We start from the raw sequence: 21,405 nt of genomic DNA on the forward strand, positions 1-21,405 counted from the left end.
CTGAATAATTTGCCCCTCTGGCATAAACTTTGCATGTGAATATCTAGCATAAACTAATATTCATCAGTTATAATTCATTTGTTTTTCCCCTTCTGTCCCTTTTTTAGGATTATACATGCTGTACACTGCCAGAAACAGGTTAAAAAAAAAAAGTAAATTTGATATAAATTGGGAGAAATACGAATTGTGACCCAGAGAGGAAACCAGGAGAAGGCGATGAAAAACGGGAGTCAACAACAACAACAGAGCGATTGGGAAATTAAGGAAAAGAAATGGGCCGATTTATCTGTTTTATGGGCCAAAAAAAAAAAGACATACGTCGGCCCAAAAGGACGTCGGCCCACCGGGAAAACGCACGGTATGCCAGATGGCCAGTCCAGCCCTGCATTCACTTGATATTCTCAAAGCTAAACTAACTCTCGTTTTCTCACGCACTTGCCGTCGCTCGCTCTCTCTATCTTCACCACTCACTTCCCACGTGCACACACACACACTCTTCACAGTGGCTTAATCTCCTACAACACTAGTTTTCCCCCCGACATCGGTCACATTTCTGTTTTGCAAGACGGACTTCACGAGATATAACTTTTGTTTTTTTTTGTGCTTCAGTGGAGTTTGTGTTGGAGTCTGAGTTGTGGTGGAGGCTGGTCGTTTGTTTGCGTTAGCGGACGCCATTTCTAACCAACCGTTAGCTATCATTAGCTATCACTGTAGCTGCGCTGAAGAGAGTAGGCACACGCGCTTACATCCGCTGAGACACCGACCTGAGTCCTTCACATAAAAAGCAGTCTACAGGCTGATAGAGGAAACCCAGAAAGTCGCGGAAGGTCTACATTTTTAGGTTAGTTTACAATCTGTTCCCTCATTTGCAATAAAAAAACGATTTATAATTGTAAAAAGTTACATACAGTCCCTTTAATCTAAGTTTCTGAAAGCTGACATTTTGGAGATAACATCTTTCCCAGTGCCCTGCCTTTATCTGTAATATGGCTATATATACAGTATATATATGTTCCCTTCTGTTGCCTTTATGGTCCTTTATTATTCTGTTTTTCAACGGTCACGTGATCTCTAATACTTGTCATTACAAATGGAAAGCTATAGTATGTTACAAGAAAGCGGTGTTTTCTGCAGAATCTAAGTGTTTTTCACTGTCGGTGCATCTTTTGTCGCCAAACTACAGAAGAAAAGAGAAGGATATCAAAAATAGAGAAGGAAAATAAAAGTTGTAATGGAACGTCACATTGTACAAAAGTGAAAGAGGACATGAAACTAATACTGGCATTTAGACCATGCTTCTGCTGAAACCGACCATTTCCTTTCAACCACATAGCCGTGACCTAACGAGGGCAGATAAGTCATGGAACAATATGACACAATAAAAATATGTAATTTGTCCTCTATGGTATTTTACTTTCACCAAGACACATTCAGTTCAGTTGTGTCTTTGCTTGATAATTGTATGAACCACATGTACTTATATCCATTCAACGGGAAGACACATACCAGCACTGCACACTGTATATGACATGAGTTTTGTGTTAACTTTATAATGCAAATATGAAAAAATGGGAAATAAAAACACAGGTGATCTTAATGCCGTCATTAACTCGGATATTTTTCATAAATATTTTCTTTTGACTCATTTGTTTGGTTCTTTATTCTTCATGGTATCAAAATAAATGTGTGCAAAATGTCCAAAAAGATTTGATCATAAGTCCTAAGTTTAGTTTGCTTTTATGTTCCTAAACTCGTACATGATATTAAAATGTACTTTTAAAGTCTAGTTACATTATTAGTGACCACAGGGGAAAACAAGTGGGATGAGTGAGTAGGTGGTTTCTGAAGTTTCACTTTCCAGTCTCACAAAATTCCCTTGATCACAGGAAGCATGATGATGTATGAGTCTGAAGAGTATTTAAGGCGACCCTCAACCTCTACTCATCACAGTTCTCTCCTCCTGTCAACAAACTCTGCTCTCTAGCTGCACTTGTTACAGCTCCTTTCTATCATCTTCACCACAAAGAACAAGATTTTGATCCTAGCACCAGCTTGACCAAAGAGGAAACCAACAATGTCCAACATCATGAAAGTGTTTCTGCTCCTGGCTGTCATCGTCTGCATCTCTGAAGCCCAACGTAAGTTTTTTTTTAATACTTTTTCCAGCATTTACAACTCTAACATAGACAACGTGAAGTTTGTTTTATACATGTGTATACATCTTGGTAGCTGTACAAAGAAATCTGTGCAGTGAAAAAGAAACTCCGATAAATTAAATGATTTTTTTCCCCTTGTCTTTCCCTCTAGGCGACGATATGTCAGGAGAGCAGTGTCTCTGTCGACGTTTCAGGAATAGAATCAACGGGAGGAATAGCGTAAAGGACATCCAGGTCTACCCAGCAACCATCTTCTGTGACAAAGTGGAGATTGTGTAAGATACACTAAAAATCTTTATGAATGTGGGGATGCAATAATGTGTCATGATTAGAAGATTATAATTTAGGAGGCTTATATCTCAGTAAACCTGGCACCCATAAAACCTAGAATGCCATTTTAATCCAAGTCTGGCTTCAGTTATAGTGAAAATTATAATGAACTGCTGCTAAAACAACAATAACCTGCACATTCAAGGCACTTGTAGTCATCAGTCTACCTGCCTGAATCATTGATGTATCTGTTTATCTACTATATTCAGTGAATAGAGTCACTTCACCCTGAGCTCACCTCTACTGTTCATTTCAACAGTGTCACTGCCAACAGCGGCCTTCGCTATTGCCTGAACCCCAAGCTGAAGACGGTGCAGAAACTCATGGCTTCCATCATGTGAGTATATTTACAGACGTGAATCTGAGCCTGAATACCCAGCTACTAATATTCATCTTTCAGTGAATCTCCATATTTGATAGAAACAACAGTAATGAGTGACATGATGCCTTCTCCACAACGTGTCTAATGTGTGTTCTCCTGCTTTTATTGTCATTTCCAGGAAAACCTAAAACCTCTACTACAGCCAGACCAACTGAGGTCACTTCCGCCTCAGGCAGCACCGACACAGCTCGCTTCTGACTCTTTATCTCCTCGGATCAGTAAGAAGAAGCTCAGATGATCTCCAACCCCCCCACAAACAAAGGCACCTCAACTATGCTATGTAATTTATTTGTCTATGTGTCTATTTATCTTCTATTTATACTGATGTGCACTTACAGTATATATCTGTTCTATTTTATTTTCCTTTTATCTGTATTTGTAAATAGATGAATGTGTTGTGAACCAAGTCTTATGTTCATTTTAGTGTTTTTTTTTATTATAAAAAAAAAAATCAATGAACCATTGAGTGCTTGTTTTCTGTTTCAAGTCTGATACTGTTTGTGTCCTATATTTCAACAGTGCCACCTTGTGGTTCAGAGCTGCCAATGCAAGAAATACAGTTGATATGTCAGGTTACATATGCTGTGATCTCATGCAGATTTAGGTTGCCAGCGTATACTTTATATAGTATAGATCAGGGGTCTGCAACCTGCGACTCCGGAGCCACATGAGGCTCTTTAGCTCCTCTCCAGTGGCTCCCTGGGGATTTTTAAAAATGGAAATGAATAACTGTTTTTTGTTTACTTTTTTATTTATCATTGTTGTAGGTCTATGGTATGGTAACATTTAAAATGTGTCCCAGTTTATTTCCTGTTGCAGTGTATGTAAATAACATCAGCTGACAGGAAGTAAACATGGGCCCAAACTGTTGCCTAGCAACGCAATTCCGTTGCAATTCCGTTGAACTGCACTAAAACGGAGCGTTTCAGACAGAAGGTAAATACAGGGATATTCAGGCAGACAGTACGAGGAAAATAATTAGTTTTTTGAGCATTACAGCATGTAAACATGTTCTAGTAGAAACACAAAATACAAGTATGAACCTGAAAATGAGCACGATATGGGACCTTTAAAGTATTTTGTATAAATGATGTGAACACACAGTTTTCTAGAGACTTGTGCATGTGTACCCAGATTCACAATGGTTAAGATTTATAAAATATAACCAGGTGTATGTGTGCAGCTTTATACATCTGATGTTAAGAATGCATAGTTGTGAATCTACACAGAGTTCTATGCATCTGGCCCCTGTACTGCAGGGGATGGTGGTGATACAACTTTATTTATTTTTATCTGTTTTTGTAAATATATTCATGTATCGTGAACCAAGTTTTATGCATTTTAGTGATTTCAATATTTATTTAATAATAAAAAAAAAATCTTAGGATCATTGAGTACTGTTTGTGTCCTATATCAACAGTGCCACCTTGTGGTTCAGGGCTGCTAATGCAAGAAACAGTTTATATGTCAGGTTACATCCTGTGATCTCATGCAGAATTAGGTTTCTTACTCACTTCGGCCTTTTACCCCTCTTGGGGAGTCGGCCGTCAACAAGGCTTCTCCACCCGTCTCTATCCTGGGCCTTTCTCTCCAGCTGGTTCCAGGTGTAGCCCGTTCTTTTGGTGTCTGCCTCGAGGTCTCGGCACCAGGTGACTTTGGCCTTCCTCTTTTCCTTTTTTCTTTGCGGGTTCCAGGATAAAGCTTGCCTGGTGTTGTTTGTTGTAGGCTTACGAAGTGTGTGACCTAGCCATTTCCAGCATCTTTTGGGGATTTCTTCATCTGCCAAAGCTTGTTGTTGTTGTTGTTTACGGTGTCAGGCCATCGAATCTGGAGAATCTTTCTCAAACATGTGTTGATGAATGTCTGCACTTTCTTGGTGGTCATCACAGTTGTTCTCCATGTCTCTGATCTGGACAATAACACAGGCGTTAAATAGCCTGACCTTGGACTGGTTCTTTTGAGTTGCAGATGTTGTGTAGCTGTATAAATGCTGTTGTTGCTTTGACGATTCTTGTTCTTACATCAGCATCTGTGCCGCCCTGCTCGCCGATGATGCTCCCGAGGTAGTTGAAGGATGTTATTTCTTCCAATGCACTATACCTTCTAGTGTGACTGGGTCAGTGCTGGTTGTGCCGGTCTTTAGGATTTTGGTCTTGCCCTTGTGAATGTTGGGGCCAACTTGTGCAGAGGTTGTTGCTATGGTGTTGGTCTTCTCCTGCATTTGTTGTTGAGTGTGCAATAGTAGTGCCAGGTCATCTGCAAAGTGTAAGTCATTATAGCTTAGAATTAGGTTGCCAAGCATTAAATATCAGAGGGAGTTGCTCTCTAAGGTGTCTTTTTGGCACAATTAATGAGTCTTACGAGTACTTACATGTATCAGATAATAGAGGACACCAAAGCTGCAAGGCGGCTCTGAGATTACAGGGTCAATAACCTGCCAGCACCTTGTGATCCCTCTCAACTCACTGACAGGGGCGGCTCAGATCAGATGATTTTCATAGGCTGTAATGCTCTGCACACACACACACACACACACACACACATACACACACTCAATTTTGAAATAAAATAATTAGATTAGTGACAGAAAGTACTTTACTCAAGTACTGCAACTGCTTAAGTTCAATTTTGAGCTAAGCTATTGTACTTTATACAAGGAGTATTTCCATTTCCTGCTACTTCATACTTCTACTCGACTACATCTCAGAGGCAAATACTGTACTTTTTACTCCACTACATTTATAGCTTTATAACTTTAGATACTTTCCAGATTCAGACTGATAATACAATATATAATCAACGAATAAATATTGATATATAGATAAGACTTTACTGATTAACGCAATCTATCTATCGGAGGTTGTAGCAGGCTCAGTTTTAAAGCAGTGAAGATGAAGCTAAGGAATCCATCGGTATCAACCATGTCATACTAGCTTGTTGCAAAGGAGGTTAAATAACGCTCCAAACTTACACCAACTTTTGGTGAGGAAAAACTGACATGGCCATTTTCAAAGGGGTCCCTTGACCTCTGACCTCAAGATATGTGAATGTAAATGTGTTCTATGGGTACCCACGAGTCTCCCCTTTACAGACATGCCCACTTTATGATAATCACATGCAGTTTGGGGGCAAGTCATAGTCAAGTCAGCACACTGACACACTGACAGCTGTTGTTGCCTGTTGGGCTGCAGTTTGCCATATATATATATATATATAATTATTTTTTAATATAGATTTTTTTAATATATTTATTTAAAAATATATACATATATTTATATTTATATTTATATATGTATGTTTATATATAAATATATAAACATACATATATTTTTAATATATATGTATATATTTATTTAAATATATACATTTATTTAAATATATATATATTTTTTATTTTAATTTTTTTATTATATAGTTTATTGTATTATAAAATTTTGAATGCAGGACTATTATTTATATATATATATAAATAGATATATATTTATATGTTTTTAAATATATATACATACATATATATATTTATGTTTTTAAATATATATATGTTTTTAAATATATACACATATTTATATATATATATATATATTTTCTTTTTTTTTATTTGTTCTTTATTTTTTATTTTTTAAATACTACATTTTGAATACATAACTTTTATTTATACATATATTTTTAAATATATATATTTATTTAAAAATATATACATATATTTATATATTTATATTTATTATTTTATTTTTTATTTTATATATTTTTTATATATACTAAAATTTTGAATGCAGGACTTTAACTTGTAACAGCTGAGTTCTTCTTCCACCACTGCTTGTTGGTATATTGTTGTGGTACTTAAACATTACCTTAACATTGCACCACAAAACAGGTTGCAGGGCTTTAAGTCTGGCATGATGATGATGATCATGATGATGATGATGATGATCATGATGATGATGTTAATGATGATGATGATGATGATGATGATGAATACTTCCACAAGGTGTTCCTGTGGAGAGGAAGGCGGAGAGGTTTGTCCTCTGGTTCCGTGTGGACGCCTCAGCGCTCTGTTGACTCATCTGTGCGCGTCCAAAAGTCATGGACGAACAAACACAGGATCTGATCGGTCAGTCTGTCAAATCGGCGTCGCTGTGACAAACAATAAACCACCGGAGGAGCTGTGGAATAAACTCACCAGGAGAGGAGAGGAGAGGAAGAGAGAGAGGAGAACACTACTGACAGGTTGAGGTGAGTGTTAAATAGCTCTACTGCAGACTGCATGTTAGTCAAGCTATTAGCAGCAAATAACTCTTTAGAGTATGACAAAGCAATGCATGTTATGGAACATATCAGTCAATAAATGGTTAATATACTCCACAGGTTTTTTTTTAATAGCATTATTTCGGTGGCTTCCCTAAAAGTAAATGTCATAGTTTACAGGTTATTTTAGATGTTATTCCCAAACCGCTCATGGTGTGATTCGGTTCCTTGTTTTTGCAAGTCACTGTATCTGGCTGCCCACAGTGCTGACGTGAACAACAGCAGAGAGGTGGCAGATGACTATAAAGTAGACTAGTTAACATAAAACCAGACTTCAGTTAATGCAGATGGTGGAGATTTGCAATGGAAAGTGAGCTGATAAGGAGCAACTGATAACAGAGGTAGACAGGTTCAGCACGAGGACTAATATGAGAGAGGCTTTCTTTCTTTTAGATGCAATAAATGCAAAACGAGTTCCATTCTGTCAAACAAGCAGCATTTCCTTAATTCAAAAGGTTTCATTTCCTTGTGACAATGAGTCTGTTTTCTCTGCTGTGAGCAGGCTGTGTTATGAGAGAGTGACTGACATAAACTCATATTATTAATGACTGTGTGCTGTAACCAGACTCTCTGCTTCTATTTTTTAATATATATATTTTATAAATATTTTTTTAATATATTTATGTATTAATACATTTATATTTTTTATAAATATATATATATATTATTTTATTTTTATATACTAAAATTTTGAATGCAGGACTTTTAATTTTATACATATATATATATATATATATATATATACTACAATTTTGAATGCAGGACTTTGAGTGGTTTTATAAATATTTTTTATATATATATATATATATATATATATATATTCTTTTTTAATATATATATATATTATTTTATTTTTATATACTAAAATTTTGAATGCAGGACTTTGAGAGGTTGTTTTTCTCTGCTGTGGGCAGGCTGTGTTATGTGAGAGTGACTGACATAAACTGATATTATTAATGGCTGTGCTGTAACCATACTCTCTGCTTCTATTTTGGAGCCGCTCAGAAACAGGACACTGTGCACTTTGTAAAGTCTCGCTGATGTGTTTATTCTCTGCTTAGGCTGGTAAAAAGAAAACATGCATGGGGCATTAATGTATTATAGCCTCACTTCCGACTGACATCATGTGTCTAATGACGCTCTAACAGTGTGTGATGTCATGTGATGAAGTATTCAGGGTTTGGAGCAGAGTGACCTCCACGCTGACCCCCTACAGCCCCTCTGATCTGGTGTCAAAATGGCCTCACAACGGGGAGACATTCCAGGTAACGCAGGAATTTAGATTTGTTTTAACTTGACATGATTACTAGCTTTGATGTCAGAAATAGTTTGCTTATGCAACATTTCTACTTTAACTCCCATCCCTCAGCCATCGAGTCTGACACGTCAAGCGGACTCTTTGGAATGGGAATAACTCGTCGCAATGTCAACTATGACGACCTCATGGATACCGCCATGCATTCGCCGCCCCCAGACTTCACCATCAACATGCTATGGAAAAACCCCCTCATCCCACAGCACAAGTTCAGGAACACTGCAGAGGTGCTTTTCCTGTTTTGTTCTCACTATCTGATCCAAATGGGTCTGAAATGGTTACCTGAACAAGACGTGGTTTTGTATTGATACTTGTGTGATACTTCCTGAAGGTTAGGTGCATGCCCGGACACATTTGAATTGCTCTTTATTTGTTGCGTAACTGGTTTGTTAATGAATCCTGACTAACTGTATGAACTTGTGTGACCAGGAAGGCGAGAGTGGTGGGAAGTCGCTGACTTTTGAGGCAGCGCCAGTCAAGTCCCAGGTGCCAGTTGTGAAAGCCAAAGCCACCTCTTTAATGAGCTCATTTATGACCAGTAAGTCTATTGTTACAGACACTACCTGTGTGCATGTTGAGACACAGACGTTTCTTCACTACATGTCACAGAATTTCACCAATGATTGTCCAAATGGCTGCCGCCGCCTAGGCTTGCCAAATACAGATAAACAATATTCAGAGAGGGCTATAATGGAGTGCAGCATATTAAAACATTGGCTCATTTTGTATATCCAGAGCAGACCCAGGAGAACCTCCAGCAGTTTGAGCACCAGGCTGGGCTCGCCGACGCCAGGTATTCTCCCCACAAGGGGCTCTCTACTGAGGAGTGCCGCTTTCAGCGACTGGGTGACTGCACAGTGCCAGTGAGTATGAACAAATGTTGGGGTAGAAGCCTTGATGTGCCCAGAAAACGTTTCTCTCTGCCCTCAAATAATAATAAATAACTGAATATATAGCTGAACGACAGGTGTGTTAGAGGGCTGCACAACTTGACGCATGACTGTGTAACAGGGTTTTCACTTTTATTCATTTTTATATACCAGTGAACTTTTGGAAAGACTGACGGTGTGTTCCAATCCACGTACTTCCGGAAGTACACTTCAATCTAGTGCACTGTGTACTTGCTTGAGTAGTGCGTGAATTTCAACGGGGTAGGGTCGTCTCAAATCGAATACTATGCGGCGCACTTGCCGGAACCAACCAAAATATCTTCTACCTCTTCGGGGTTTTACGGCAGCTGGCATCCTTTGTGTTGCGTTGCTGCCTCCTTCAGGTTTTACCCGTCCACTACCCACCAAAATATCTGCCTGCTTTGTTGATCAAGAATACACAGAAAAATGAAAGCTCGTTTGAATAGTGGTCGTGGTCCTGCCCCTTCCGCTACGTAGCCAAGATGGCGACAATTGAGTGTGAAAAGTGTCCAGCGTTCCACGCTCAACGATTTGACCGTTTTGAGTACAACATCCGGGTACTTCGTGTGCACTGCATTTTGCCATACTTCACAGTGTGAACGCACTTATGCACTCAAAATAGGAAGTGTAAGTACGTAAATACGCGGATTGGAACACACTGTGAGTTTATTAGATTTCAACGGATTGGAGAAATTTGGTTTGGAAATGTCCGATCGTCACACAAGCTCTGAAAATATGTTTTCATGATCACAATGCAGTGCGTTAACATCCCATGAACACTGAAAACCAGAATAATCTTCCAAAGCGCATGCTTTTTCTTAGTACATACTGCAGCTGCCCTTAAAAAGTACATTCTGTTGCTTGCAGTATATGCACACAATTGGGAAATACTACTCTGTCATAACATCGTGCCTTGAACTTTGACCCTCGTGCTCATAGAAAAGCATGTTGGTTTGCTGCAAAATGCGACCAGATGTATATCCTGGTATTTTTGGCATAATGCATTTGACAGACTATCTATTGGAACATACTAAATCCTTTTTCTCGCATACTAAATAGTGTGGTAGTATGGGTATTGGAAAATTAACTCACAGAATGTGTCAGTCATCAAAATATAACTTGCACAAATAGAAACACCCAAATTGGGTGTTAAATATTAACCAGTTGTAAGGATTAAGTGATAGGCTTTATCTTTTGTACATGAGCTCAGATGGAAGGTTTAGCAAAGACGTCACAGAGGAGGGAACAAACAGCGTGTGGATGCACAAAGGTTGTGTTTTCTCTTCTGTCTAGATTTGTCCAGTTACCCTGCTGACTATTGCAAACTCTCCATTCTCACGTTTCAAAGTGCTCTCACCCGACCTAAAAGAATGATGGCGTCTGTGTTATTACTCAAAATAAGGAAGTGTTATTGTGTGAAATGTTATAGGGTAATTTCTGTTATGCAGCAACATTTCTGCCTCATATCTTTTGAAAAAAAAATGTTTGCATTATAGAAGAGCAGTGACACGCTTTACTGTCGATCTTTCGGAGGTTGTCGCGGGCTGAGTTTTAAAGTTTGAGTGAAGATGGCATCATATGAAACTAGAAAATCTAAAGAATCCAAAATAATGATCCCAAGCTTACTGTACGCTTAATTTTGGCGAGGAAAAACTGGTGTGGCCATTTTCAAAGGGGTCTCTTGACTTCTGACCTCAAGATATGTGAATGAAAATGGGTTCTATGGGTACCTACGAGTCTCCCCTTTACAGACATGCCCACTTTATGATAATCACATGCAGTTGGGGCAAGTCATAGTCAAGTCAGCACACTGACACACTGACAGCTGTTGTTGCCTGTTGGGCTGCAGTTTGACATGTTATGATTTAGGCATATTTTGTTATGCTAAATGCAGTACCTGTGAGGATTTTATTTATATTTATTTATATTTTTTTATATATTTATTTATATTTGTCATTGTTTTGTGTCGTTAATTGATTTCCAATAACATATATTTGCATAAAGCAAGCATATTTTGCCCACTCCCATGTTCATAAGAGTGTTAAATACTTGACAAATCTCCATTTAAGGTACATTTTGAACTGATAAAAATGTGATTATTTAGCGATTTATCGCAATTAATCATGGACGATCATGCGATTAATCCATATATATATGGTATATATATATGTATATATATATATATACTATATATATATGTATATATGTATGTATTTATTTTTTTAAATACTCAAAAAAAAACTCCACATATATATATATAGATATATATATATATCTATATATATATAGTGTGTGTGGAGGTTTTTTTTATTTATTTTTTTGAGTATTTAATATTTGTATGGCCGATATAGTTGTTATAAGTTGATTACTTTACATGGTAAAATGCCCCAAAAAGTATTTTTAATGTGCATTATTCTGTGTTTATGTGATATAGAAGATTAATCTATAATGTGACACATTTAAAGAAACTAGGGGGAAGTAATTCATGATAGAAAATGTTGCTGCATAATGGCCGTGTTGTTTTTGACCTGTTTCTAGTGGCTGCAGTCCAGGATAAACACAGACTGCAGCTTCCGGTAGTCGTGTTGTCAGGGCAACGCCCTTAAATGAATCGAACCCTCTTGTTTTCTCCAAACGGACCAATCACAGAGCTCCTCACAGACGGACCAATCACAGAGCTCCTCACAGACGGACCAATCACAGAGCTCCTCACAGACAGACCGTTTTGCAGGAGGCCCCTGCTGTGTAGTGATGGGAATTGCGGCTCTTTTTAGTGAGCCAGATCATTTGGCTCAGCTCATCAAGAAGAGCCGGCTCCCAAACGGCTCTTCGTTTGACCACTTCTGCCTTTTATAATTCAGCCAAATTTAGCTTTAGCTGTTTTGACCTATGATTGGTAATTGTGCACATCTATCACTTAAATTATTCAATATAATTATACTAAACCTTATAATTTCCAGAATACCATAATTTTACATGCTGCTTCGTTACCAACTGTCACTCATCTTGTCTGCTATTCGCGCACCGCACCTCAGCGCACTCCTCTCTAGGGATGTCACAAGAACCGATTCTTCGGTACCAACTCGGTACCAAAATTTAAAAAATGTGACGATACTCGTTTTCTTCGGTACCGAACGATGCCAGTAATGGTCATTTGGTACCGGAGCGGAGGTACTGGAGATGCGACTCTTCCGGATCTAATGGGGGCAGTATACGAAACAAGTGTTCTCATCTGCCGTGAAATGAAGGAAAATAAACAACGCCGTAATAGCACGGAAAAAAACAACAACACGAAGTGAAAGGCGTCAGCTGCTGCAGCGCTACCTCCGCTCAACTCCTTGAGGAAACAAATAGCAAGAGTCGGTATGGAAGTACTTTGCGTTCGAGGCGGATTTACAAGGAGTAATAATAGATCCGCAAAAAAACAGTATGAGGTGCAGTAACGGTGTCGTCGTACTTTTCTTTCCAAAGGAGGAAATACTTCCAATTTAGCAAAGCACCTCAAAGACAGACATCCAGACAATATTGTTTGTTTTAAATACTTGAAGGCTACATGCCACTGTTCTGTTTTGCAATGTTAATAGAAGTTTATTTTTATTTATTACTTAAAGGCTACATTATAATGTTCAAATGGAAAAGTGCTTGTTGAATTACATGGTGTTTATTGTTTTTTTTGTTTTTTTTACCGTGGTATTGAATTGGTATTGAGAATCGTGTAAATTCACTGGTGTTGGTATCGACTACTAGATTTCTGGTACCGTGACATCCCTACTCCTCTCTCTTTCTCTCCTCCTCTTCCTCCTGCTCTGTACCTGTAGACCAAGGGTTCTCAACCTTTTGTAACTCGAGGCCCACTTCCGATTGTTAAAAAATTTCCGAGGACCACCTTCCCAAATAAATAACAAACTGGCCTGTAAATATGTGTTATGCCACTGTCAGGTGTAATGACCCACATAGATATTCAGCTTACCCTCACCCATCACTGCCTGCCATTATGATTCCAAAGTATTCAGGGTCATATTTCCTCACCACACACTTTTACTGGTTTCAAAAATTGCTCAATTTTGTGTCACTGCATCTGTGACACAAAAAAAGGGGAGACTCGTGGGTACCCATAGAACCTATTTTCATTCATATATCTTGAGGTCAGAGGTCAAGGGACCCCTTTGAAAATGGCCATGGCAGTTTTTCCTCACCAAAATTTAGCGTAATTTTGGAGCGTTATTTAGCCTCCTTCCCGACAAGCTAGTATGACATGGTTGGTAACAATGGATTCATTAGGTTTTTCTAGTTTCATATGATGCCAGTATGTTCACTCTAACTTTAAAAGTAAGCCCGCTACAACCTCTGAAATACAGAATAGCGGTTAATCTAAACATTAGGCAGCACCTTCGCGGCCCACTGGGTGGCTCTCCGAGGCCCACCAGTGGGCCCCGGCCCACTGGTTGAGAATAGCTGCTGTAGACTGTCAGTGTGCCTTTAATCACCTGATTGGTCGCACGGACATCATTAACACGACATTCAGTCACAGTCAGTGCATGGAGTGCCCGTGGCGCGGGGAAGATCGTCCTATCATTCTGCCTCGAATTCATTAAAGAAAAAAGAAAAAGAAAAACTCTTATCGGCTCTTATCGTTCACTTAAAAGAGTCGGCTCGGCGGCTGGTTAGCTCAGTCGGTAGAGCGAGCGCCCATGTATCGCCAAGGCTCAGTCCTAGCAGCGGTGTACCCGGGTTCGAATCCGGCCTGTGGTCCTTTCCGCATGTCATTTCTCTCTCTCCCCCTTTCCAACACTCTATCCACTGTCCTATCAATAAATACTTAAAAATCACCCCAAAAAATAACTTTAAAAAAAAAAAAAAAAAAGAGTTGGCTCAAAGAACCGGCTCGTTCTTGACCGACACATCACTAGCAGTGTGTGTACCGACGATACCGTTTAGTCCTCTCGAGAACGAACAAAAACCGTGTTAAAACAGTTAATTATGGACAAAATGAAGGAATCGGTCGGACTGGAACGTCAAAGAAAACCTATCATAAAAAGGTATGTCACTGAATCACCGTGTTTAGCTGTAGATATGTTACATTCAGACCGGAAAACAGGCCGTTAGAGGAGCTAGGCTAACGGTAGCTAGCAGTTAGCATTCCAGCTAACTGGAGTAAACAAACGGACCATCACAGTAACCTGATGTTTACTGGGATTTCTTCTCTTTCTCACTGTGCAATATCATTTTACACTTGTGCAATTTTGTTAATAGTCTGTTTATTGTCAATACTGTATATACTGCTCCTATTATTATACTTCCTTCTATTTAAATGGTTCATATTTTGTTTCACTTTGTTTAGACAGACAGAGGACATATACTATTATAACATTACATACAACATTATTATTATTATTATTATTAAACATCATAGCTTTCATAATGTAAGCACTGAGCCGAAGAAGTTGTACTATTTAAAAAAGTCATTACTAATATAAACTGCAATATCATTTTCCACTTGTGCAATTATGTTAATAGTCTGTTTATTGTCAATACTGTATATACTGCTCCTATTTTTATATACCTGCCTCTCTGTTCTCTGAATACACGAGAAGCACTGGGTCTAGTGTGGAGCAGGTTTTATTTGTCTTTTTTCTCAATTTTCGATTTCATTTCAATATGCTTTATTGGCATGACTGTTAGGTGAACAATATTAATAATAATAATATGAGATAAAAAGAAGAACAAAATTAAACAAAAAATATACATACACATATTTACAATTCATTAAGCAAATTACAATATATAAATATTTAAAAATAACATGGAAATGGTAGAAAACAATGCAGACATAATTTATGTTTGTTGTGTCAATAAAACAAACAAACAAATAAAAAACAGTTAACAAATATCATTGTATTGTGGTTTGTATGTTTGTTTGAGTTTAAAATAAAAAGTGAAAAAAGAAAAGTGGGTTAGAAGTATATAACTGGTAAACTAGTAGTAAGTTAATTTGCAGTTGCAGTACAAAATACAAGTTAGATGTAAACTTGTTGTATACTCAAAGTTCACAAGTCTCATACCTAAAGTATACTTACAACTATGATTACCGGACGCCAGTAAAATGTGACATACAAAAGTAAAACAAAATCATTTCTATTCTATTGTCATACTCTACTGAAATGGCCTGTGTTGCTCAATAAATATTATAAATATAAAAAAACAGGTAACAACAATATATTGCAATATCAAATGCCAAATATCTGGAAAAAAAACATGAAGTAGAGGAGTACATAAAAGGCAGAGTGTGAGTTACATCTGTTGTTGTGGTTGTCTCTTAGGCTGTGGCATGCACTGACATCCTGCAGCTTCCATTTCTCTCTCTCTCTCTCTCTCTCTCTCTCTCTCTCTCTCCACTGCTCCAACATTTTATAAAACCCACAGTTTCAGCTGCCAAATGTTGTTTGTCCTGATTTGTAATATTCTGGCTGAGGTCCAGGAGGTTGGAGCAGTGATGACATCCAACAGGATACAAAACCCAAATAATACACGGGGGATTAAAAGCTAACAGCTTGTTATTCATTAGCACAAATCTACTGCCCACTGAGCAGAATGCAGGAGCACCTATGAGAGATATATCTCGATGTGTTTGGAGGGACGCTCGACATATGGATGGGAATATGCCCACATTGAATGGAAACTTAACAATATTCTTCCAGAGGTCATTACTGAAATAAATCTAAATGTCAAGGCAAGTATGGCTGAACATTATTATAAGATAAGATAAGATATTCCTTTATTAGTCCCGCAGTAGGGGAATGTGCAGCGTACGGCAGCAAAGGGGATAGTGCAAAAAACAAGAAGCATCAACTAACACAGTAAAAAAAGAGCTAAACAAAGTGTAACAAAATATGAACCATTTAAATAGAAGGAAGTATAACAATAGGAGCAGTATATACAGTATTGACAATAAACAGACTTACAAAATTGCACAAGTGTAAAATGATATTGCACAGTGAGAATGAAATGAAATTCCACCTGAAAATATTGCACAGTATGAATTACACCTGAGTCGTAATGATATTGCACAGTCAGTATACAGTGTAGTACAGTTATTGTCAGTATTTGGTGTGTAAGTGGTCTACTATATAGTAGATGTAGTTATCAGGATTTTTTTTGCACAGTTATTGTTAATTGAGTAGAAGAGGAGTGATGCAGGACCAGGTTATATAATCTCTTGGACTGGTGGTTTTGCAGGTAGAGCAACCAGTTTTCTGAGTGACTTTCAAGCAGTTTATATTAATAATGACCGTTAAATAGTACAACTTCTTTGGCTCAGTGTTTACAAAAAATGAAAGCTGTGATGTTTAATAATAATAATAATGTGGTTCAACATCAAATCCCCATAATTTGTATCATAGTATATGTCCTCTCTCTGTCTCTCTCTTTCCCACCCACACCATATGGGCACAGCAGGTGATAGGCTCCGAGGATCTGTGACGCACTTGTTTATTATTTTTGGTCCGCAGGTCCACAAAAACACTGCTGACCGTAGTCATTGTGTAATCAGGGTGGTGTTTGCTGTTTAGATAAGATCAATGTTCTGCCTCTTGAAACATTTGTCACAAACATGAGCTGTTAGTCTAACATGGGCACAGCTTTGCTACTTGGTGCATAAGTCAAAAAAAGAAAAAACAGCCAGCTGTGATTATGAATATTAAACATTTTTTGTAATCACTTTCTAATGTACAGGGGGATTCTGGATCAGTGGAAGGTATTCCTTCATTGTTTGTTTGTTTCATTGCTTGTTTTTTTTTTTTTCTGTCTGTGCAGAAGTTGAGAATGCCAACCGGGGACTTCAAGGAGGACAGGTGTACATCATCAGCACAATCCACCCCAAGTGTCACCCCTTCTGTCACCCCCTCCGTCACCCCCAGCGTCACCCCCTGTGTTACTCCCCACGGATCACCGGCTCTTAGTCGCAGGTAGGCATCATGCTGCTGAAATGTTTAGCTCATGTCCTTTTTCCATTTAATCTAAAACATGGTAAAACACGCACATCCAGTGTTTCGATAGGATGGGAGCTGGATCAAAGAAATATAACCGGATAAAACAGATATATCCGCACACCAAATAGCTCCCGTTTTGAAGGATCTTTATTATGCTGTAACCTTTGGAGCACCAGGCTCTTCCAGTGCAGAGAGTCGCCGTCATAAATACCCGTACTGCACACAAAAACGCACACGTGACAATACCACACTTGTGTCACATAACCAAATACGAACAAGATAATATATTATATATTAGACCTGTGCACTGATAGTATCTCAAGGCTACAGAGAGGTACATGCAAAGATGATGGTATAGAAAGGAGCATATCAGTATACACACGGTATAAATACAAAATATGTCCCCATCCCATATGTAAGTACTCCATCTTTATCACCATTATATTCAAAATATAAACACATGTGATTTACCACCCCAGTTGCAAGCACATACTAGGGCTGTACCGAATACCATTTTTTGGACTTCAAAGCTTTGGTGAGAAATATTTGAATGTATTTGAAGCATTGCATCGCGCATACATTAATATATAAATCTAGGTCATACGTACAAAACTATTCAAGTTTATACAAAGGCACATGGTACAATATGACGGTGATGCAGCCGGAGGCTCGTGTTTTTGGAGGACTTATTTATGGGAGGTGACGTATACTGTGTGTGTATACTGATATGTTCCTTTCTATACCATCATCTTATTATGTACCTCTCTGTAGCCTTGACATACTGTCGGTGCATATGTCTAATATATACAATATTTTCTTGTTAATATTTGATTGATTAAGTGAAACAGGTGTGGTATTGTCACGTGTGCGTTTTTGTATGCAGTATAGGTATTTAAGATGGCGACTCTCCGCACTTATCAGAAGTCTGAGGAAGAGTCTGGTGCTCCAGATGTTACAGGATAATAAAGATCCTTCAAACGGGAGCTTTTTGGTGTGCGGATCTATCTGTTTTATTCTGTTATTTAATCTACACCCAGATCCAAAATGTTATCGAAATGGATGAAACCTAATCATAACATGCTTCATATCCCAACATGGCCCATATTATAGCCTTTCTCAGTGTTAATGCTTGTGTGTTCATGTCTTGCTCTTGCTTGGTGGCAATACAGGAGCTGGTTCCAGCTGAGTCCTGCGCATTTTCTTGCTACCCCAGAGCTCAATAGTCCAAACCCCAGCACAAGCATGGGAGGAAATGAGGGAGGAGGCGGAGGAGGAGGAGGAGGAACAGAGAAGTGGAGCTTCTTTGGAAGTCGACCGGTGGTACAGAAGTCCCCCACTGACCCAGGCTGTGAAAGCAGCACAGGTGAGAGATTTATACGCAGTCCGGCATTTGGATCTTGACTGTAAATTACAGTATTTTTTACAGTATTATTGAACAATAGATGGGATAGAGTCTCATAGCAATAGGTTGAACCCCGTGCCATGACAAACTGTGCTGAGGCCCCCACGTTTTGTTCTTTCTCTGAATACAATAACGCTGGTTCCACTGGTTGCAATTGAATAGCTCTTGAACTCAGTGGGGATTTTCCACTGACAGGGTGGCACAAATAATAAACCTCAGTCATTAATGTTTTCGGAGGCCTGTTTTACCTCTGAACACACCCGGGTGTGGTTTAGAAGTTTGCTTTGCCTCCGACCACGGCTGTCGCCAGCGCAGAGGCATTATGTTTTCGGGTCGTCCACCCGTCTGTACGTACGTCTGTATGTATGTCCGTCTGTACATGCGTCCATCCGCGGGGTTCTCGTGAACGCGATATCGCCGGAACGCGCTGGAGGAAATTTCTTCAAATTTTGGCACAAACGACCTCTTGGACTCGAGGATGAACTGATTAGATTTTGGTGGTCAAAGATCACCGTGACCTCAAGTCCGTTCCATTCCTATGAACACGATATCTCAGGAACACCTCGACAGAATTTCTTCAAATTTGGCACAAACATCCACGAGGACTCAAGGACGAACTGATTAGAATTTGCAATTTCACCTAAATGTCTAATAGGAAAAAAAAGATGACATTTTGGCCAGACGTGGATGTAAACTGCAAGGTGACTGGCTGGCGGAGGCGTACAAACCGCGAGGCGGTAATTGTAGTTTCGCTCGTGAAACCACACCCAACAATCAGCAAGAACCAGATTGTCATGACACTAAAGCTGCTCCCTTTATAATGGCTATAGATTTAGATCATTAATGACAACATCACTTCCTCGTCTCTCCTGCAGGCTTCTCACTGCAGTCCTACTTTGGCATGCAGAAGTCCTCTACCATGGATAGCACCAACACCCAGGTCAACTTCAAGGTGGACGACCCTGCCAATTTCATGCCCCCCAAGATTGAATTGTCGGGCATTGAAGCCAAGCGGGCGCCCACACGGCCGCACAAACTCAAACCTCGGGACATGAATGTTTTAACACCTTCGGGCTTCTGAAGCCGGACCGGCTGTGTTGTAACACCTCTGCACCACATCTGTTGTTTTTCTTTCCTCCGTCTGTTTGCTTATTTGCTTTCTTGTCTTCCTCTGTTCCCTCCCTGCAAATCCACCGAGGCTGAGAGGAAGGAGGACCACCTATAGTATTAGCTCAGCAGCCCCAGAGACATCACCGCACTGTTACTCCTCCCCCAGCGGACCTACTCTGATGGATCGCTATCTCCTGTTATTCCACATTATCCCCTTCCTCTCTCTTCCAGCTCATTGGTCCAAATAAAACACCACATGAAATATCTTTATATGTCATCCCTAAAGATAGTATTGCTTTGTATTATTATTATTGTTCTGTCCTTGTTCTGACATGCATCGCCTCGCCGTCCTCGTCACATCGTCCATAACGGCCTGAGATTGAAGTTGTTGAAATGTCTCGTCATTGCCTCTCATGAAACTGACCAGCTATTTCAATTCATAATGCTCAGTTGCCTCATTTGTCTTTTATTATGTCATTTTGAATAAGAAGAAGTGTAGCTGTGTAGAGCTTTCCTCTGTTAGCATGCAGAGTTTAGAGTGTGGATGAATGATATTGTGCCTAAACTTTCAGCATGTTTGCTTTTGGCATTTTCGCCATCTAAATACAGCTTTTGTTTTTTTATTATTATTATTAGGAAGAGCATCTTATTTTACCTTGTGAGAGAGTATGACTGATGACCTGAAGTGATTTCAACTTAAGTATTTTCACATTGTTCTGCTTTAAATCAACATTACTCATTCTGAATAGTAGTGTGTTGGGGTGCGTCACATTTTTATATTGCATCACAATAATGCTGTAAAAATGCAAAAGCGTTGAAGTGGTCATTTGAGTTTTCTGTGTCGTAATACAAGACTTACTGCTGTTTTTATTTGAAGAAGTTGATGAATTCCAGTAAGTAATTGCACAAGGGAGATGAATTCCCACTTACATCTGTAAATAAATCTGATATTAACAAGCAAAATCTGGTTTTCTGGTTCTGTTCTTCATGCAATTGTGGAAATATAAGTACATGGAGCCTCTACAAGCACTCCACTCCTTTATACATACATAACAGTAAAACAAACAATCCATATGATGCTGAGGATCAGAAATATAGAGTCCATGGAACAAAGACCCATTGAGGTTGAGGAATGCTTTTTTTTGTATGAAAACACTATTTTGTGATTAGTATATGCAGTATTGTATTTATTTTTGTATGTATGGTTGCTTAGTTAAATCAATCTACAGCAGAATATGAATTATGCTGTGAAAGCAGAGCCTAATAATCCAACTGAACTGGCATTTTTATTTCACTTATATATTTGAATCGCTGAACAAATCGGGAGTGAGCGGCGATATATAAAATGGGTGTTCTTTGCACATTTATTTAAAGGTCCTATATCGTGCTCATTTTCAGGTTCATACTTGTATTTTGTGTTTCTACAAGAACATGTTTACATGCTGTTATGTTAAAAAAACCTTTATTTTACTCATACTGTCTGTCTGAAACGCTCCGTTGTAGCGC

The 21,405-nt window shown here is 38.7% G+C and overlaps 2 protein-coding genes and 1 long non-coding RNA gene across 5 annotated transcripts; 2 read left to right on the plus strand and 1 right to left on the minus strand.

Annotated features, from left to right (window-relative positions):
* The first annotated feature begins 1,955 nt into the window (after nucleotides 1-1,955).
* LOC119494060 (C-X-C motif chemokine 10-like) lies at nucleotides 1,956-3,295 on the plus strand. The gene is made up of 5 exons (XM_037779685.1): nucleotides 1,956-2,138; nucleotides 2,308-2,431; nucleotides 2,746-2,823; nucleotides 2,907-2,914; nucleotides 2,987-3,295. Exons 1-5 carry the CDS (start codon nucleotides 2,075-2,077, stop codon nucleotides 3,064-3,066), a joined length of 354 nt encoding a protein of 117 aa, XP_037635613.1. The 5' UTR covers nucleotides 1,956-2,074; the 3' UTR covers nucleotides 3,067-3,295.
* A 1,358-nt stretch (nucleotides 3,296-4,653) lies between these two features.
* Nucleotides 4,654-5,533, minus strand: LOC119494077. The gene is made up of 2 exons (XR_005208106.1): nucleotides 5,240-5,533; nucleotides 4,654-5,124 (listed from the first exon to the last, which is right to left on the minus strand). It is a non-coding gene; the product is annotated as an uncharacterized LOC119494077 (long non-coding RNA).
* Nucleotides 5,534-6,864: 1,331 nt separating this feature from the next.
* On the plus strand, nucleotides 6,865-20,862 carry LOC119494028 (putative monooxygenase p33MONOX). Of its 3 annotated transcripts, none has more exons than XM_037779632.1 (8): nucleotides 6,865-7,101; nucleotides 8,322-8,438; nucleotides 8,543-8,715; nucleotides 8,918-9,026; nucleotides 9,224-9,351; nucleotides 17,212-17,363; nucleotides 18,557-18,750; nucleotides 19,665-20,862. In XM_037779632.1, the coding sequence occupies exons 2-8, from the start codon at nucleotides 8,411-8,413 to the stop codon at nucleotides 19,868-19,870; spliced, it is 990 nt and encodes a 329-aa protein (XP_037635560.1). In that variant the 5' UTR covers nucleotides 6,865-7,101; nucleotides 8,322-8,410; the 3' UTR covers nucleotides 19,871-20,862. The 3 variants fall into 3 exon arrangements, with proteins under 3 accessions (XP_037635560.1, XP_037635559.1, XP_037635562.1); XM_037779631.1 differs by having other exon boundaries at nucleotides 6,866-7,101; nucleotides 8,344-8,438; XM_037779634.1 differs by lacking the exon at nucleotides 6,865-7,101 and having other exon boundaries at nucleotides 8,344-8,438; nucleotides 8,922-9,026.
* The last annotated feature ends 543 nt before the right edge of the window (nucleotides 20,863-21,405 follow it).

This window comes from Sebastes umbrosus, chromosome 9, assembly GCF_015220745.1.
Source record: "Sebastes umbrosus isolate fSebUmb1 chromosome 9, fSebUmb1.pri, whole genome shotgun sequence".
In the NCBI taxonomy this organism is placed as follows: domain Eukaryota; kingdom Metazoa; phylum Chordata; class Actinopteri; order Perciformes; family Sebastidae; genus Sebastes; species Sebastes umbrosus.